Source organism: Sphaeroforma arctica (assembly GCF_001186125.1).
Source record: "Sphaeroforma arctica JP610 unplaced genomic scaffold supercont1.439, whole genome shotgun sequence".
NCBI classification, from domain to species: domain Eukaryota; class Ichthyosporea; order Ichthyophonida; genus Sphaeroforma; species Sphaeroforma arctica.
The window spans coordinates 5,136-7,875 of NW_014040119.1; the positions used below are offsets into that span (position 1 = coordinate 5,136).

General features: G+C 39.9%; 1 protein-coding gene across 1 annotated transcript; it reads left to right on the forward strand.

The window, feature by feature from the left end:
• The first annotated feature begins 905 nt into the window (after positions 1 to 905).
• SARC_06254 (hypothetical protein) lies at positions 906 to 2,352 on the forward strand. Its single transcript, XM_014299840.1, has one exon. It carries the CDS (start codon positions 1,464 to 1,466, stop codon positions 2,289 to 2,291), a length of 828 nt encoding a protein of 275 aa, XP_014155315.1. The 5' UTR covers positions 906 to 1,463; the 3' UTR covers positions 2,292 to 2,352.
• Positions 2,353 to 2,740: the final 388 nt, after the last annotated feature.

The following is a 2,740-nucleotide window of genomic DNA, read 5'->3' on the forward strand; positions in this document are numbered from 1 at the left end:
ATGAATTGATGATCCGAAACCCGGTTAAATAAATAGGAATTGGAACAAAGTAAATGATCATACATTTACAACATTAAATAAATATTGAGTAAATATTTTAAAATAATGGCACGATGATTGTTCTTTTGTAAAAAACCCCCAAAACAAACCTGTTTGAAATTCATCTCCAAAATCTAGAATTCCAGTGGACACTTGGGTCTTGGAGTCTTCGACACAACGGGTCACGAGTACACCCTACAAGAGTCATGAGAATTGAGATGACTCGCCCCACGCTCAAGGGGCCAGGCCGCCAGGGCCCCCCGACTACTATTTTGGGGTTTGGTTTAAAAAAAAATAAAGCTCAAAAACATAAACAAAAATACAAAATATCATATTTAGTCATAGACACTCTTCATCTCATATTTAGCAGCTGACGGCGAGCCGTGCCCCGTGACACTCACTCGCCTCACTCTCCAATCTCTACACGGCACTCGCCCACATGCACAGTCCACAGAGCAGTCAGTTGAGAACTCTATAGAGGGCCACTTGCTGAAGCCCTGGACTATGAAAGTCTGGAGTCTGGACCCCGTCCCCTGGACCCCGCCCCTCGGCCCCATTCTGACATAAATACATTCTCCTATGACAACTCCAGAGCTCTCCACGGTCTCCACTCTCCACGGTCTCCACTCTCCACGGTCTCCACTCTCCACTCTCCACTCGTCACTCTCTAGTTCTCCCCCAGCAGTCTCCTCACCAACACAAGTTCAGACTTCAGAGTTCAGAAGTTCAGAGTCTCCTGTTCTTTTTTATTTAATAGAATACAATCAATTTGTATATTCCCCAGAGTCTATCTACAGTCTACAGCGGTACACCCTATTTACACCGTAAAGCGGTGTTTAGGGCGTTGGCTACAGGCTACAGTCTACGGCTACAGGCCTATAGCCTACAGGTCTACTCTCCAGTCTCCATAATCTATTTATACTATACAGACATTTTTTCTTCTTCAATAGTTTTTGTTTAAATATTAATAGAGTACCAACAACAAAGCTCCAACTCTATTTGCACTTGGTAGACAGACACATTGTACAAAGAAACTTTGGTAAATAGCTGGTAAACGACAAAATGTTTCTTGGTTATGTATGAATTCTAAAAGTTAATTATGTGATCGACCTACTGAAGACACTGTTAAGTAAGATTTTTATGATACTGTATTGTTGTGCTTTACTATCTTATATTGGTACACAATAGTCCAACACAAAAGTAAAGTTCGAGAAAGCCAGCTCTTTTTAAATTCTTTTAAATGGGTGGCTATTGACGGAGGCGTCGGCGAGAGCGAGGAGTTTGACTCTGGGGAGCCTGGAGCCCTAACAAAAAAATGACGCCGTGATGTTTGCTATATATAAAAGCAGCATGTTTACCTCGTGTGACTCATAAAACTGTGTATACTTTCATTGAAGACGACAACAATAGAATATATAATAATTATGGCTCCAGGAATCAATAATGTGACGGTGATGACCCCATTGCGCGAATCTAGCGCGAAGGGTGTCGCTAGGTCTAGTAAGATTGTAAGGCGGACGACAAAAGCTACCCTTCATACACAGAACTTCCTGGCCACTGCGGGTATGAGAAGTTTCCCGTCAATTGTGGATGAAATGACTGTTGCTTTTCAGCAAGAAGTTGCAGAAAGCTCTGCTAAGCTACTCACACCCGAGCAGTGGAGTACGGTTCCTGTGGAGAGTAGGCAAATGACTGGAAAACTTTTCTTGGGCGGCTGTGAACACTTCGAAAAGGTTGCCGCAGAAGATGTCAGTGAGTTAGTACAGTCATCTATTTCGAATCAGAACGTGCATAATATGGAAGTTCTATTTGTATCTCTGGCGGGATCGCAAAGCCAGGTGATCAGTCGCATAGAGCTAGAGGAAGTGTGGAGCCATCTGTCAGAACTTGTGAAGCAAGGCTCGGTGAAACACTTGGGTGTTGTCGACGCCACTATACAACAGCTGGAGTGGTTAAAGCACGCCGAATCACCTCCGACGCACGTAGATGTACACTCAAAGTTATTGGAAGACGAATCGTTCTTAGATTCACAGTTTTTTAAGTACTGCAAGGCAAATGGCATAGTAATGACGACACACAGTGATGCAAAGGGCCATCTGACCTGCAATACAGATATCAATTTTCAGAAGGACAATGAGTGTTTGCGCATAAAGCCGTGCATGGCCTTAAGGTACACTGTGTCAGCCACTCACCGAGCAACCCCTCTGGTAAGAGGGTATGTGGTGCGAACGGATGTCACGATCTTGGAATAGTATGGAACAGCACATTGGTAAACGAACTGATAAATATATAAAATGAAACTAGCTGGATACACCTTTGCTATTTGTCACATCAACTCAACAGGTCGTTGAAACGGTTGATTCAAATTGTTCAACGTTTGATCTACTTATAATTGCACAATTAAACTATATATATATACAAGTATATAAATATGTAATATGTATCTAAATATATATATATATATATATATATATGAATGTTTATATATGAATATATGTATATATATATATATTATATATAGTATATATGTATTTATATATTTATATATAATATATATGTATTTGTATATGTATATCGTTTTATATATTTATATATAATATATATAATATATATAATATATATATATATATATGCATATTGTATATTCAGGTACTTCAATAGCAGACACACACACACACACACAACACACATACACACATAT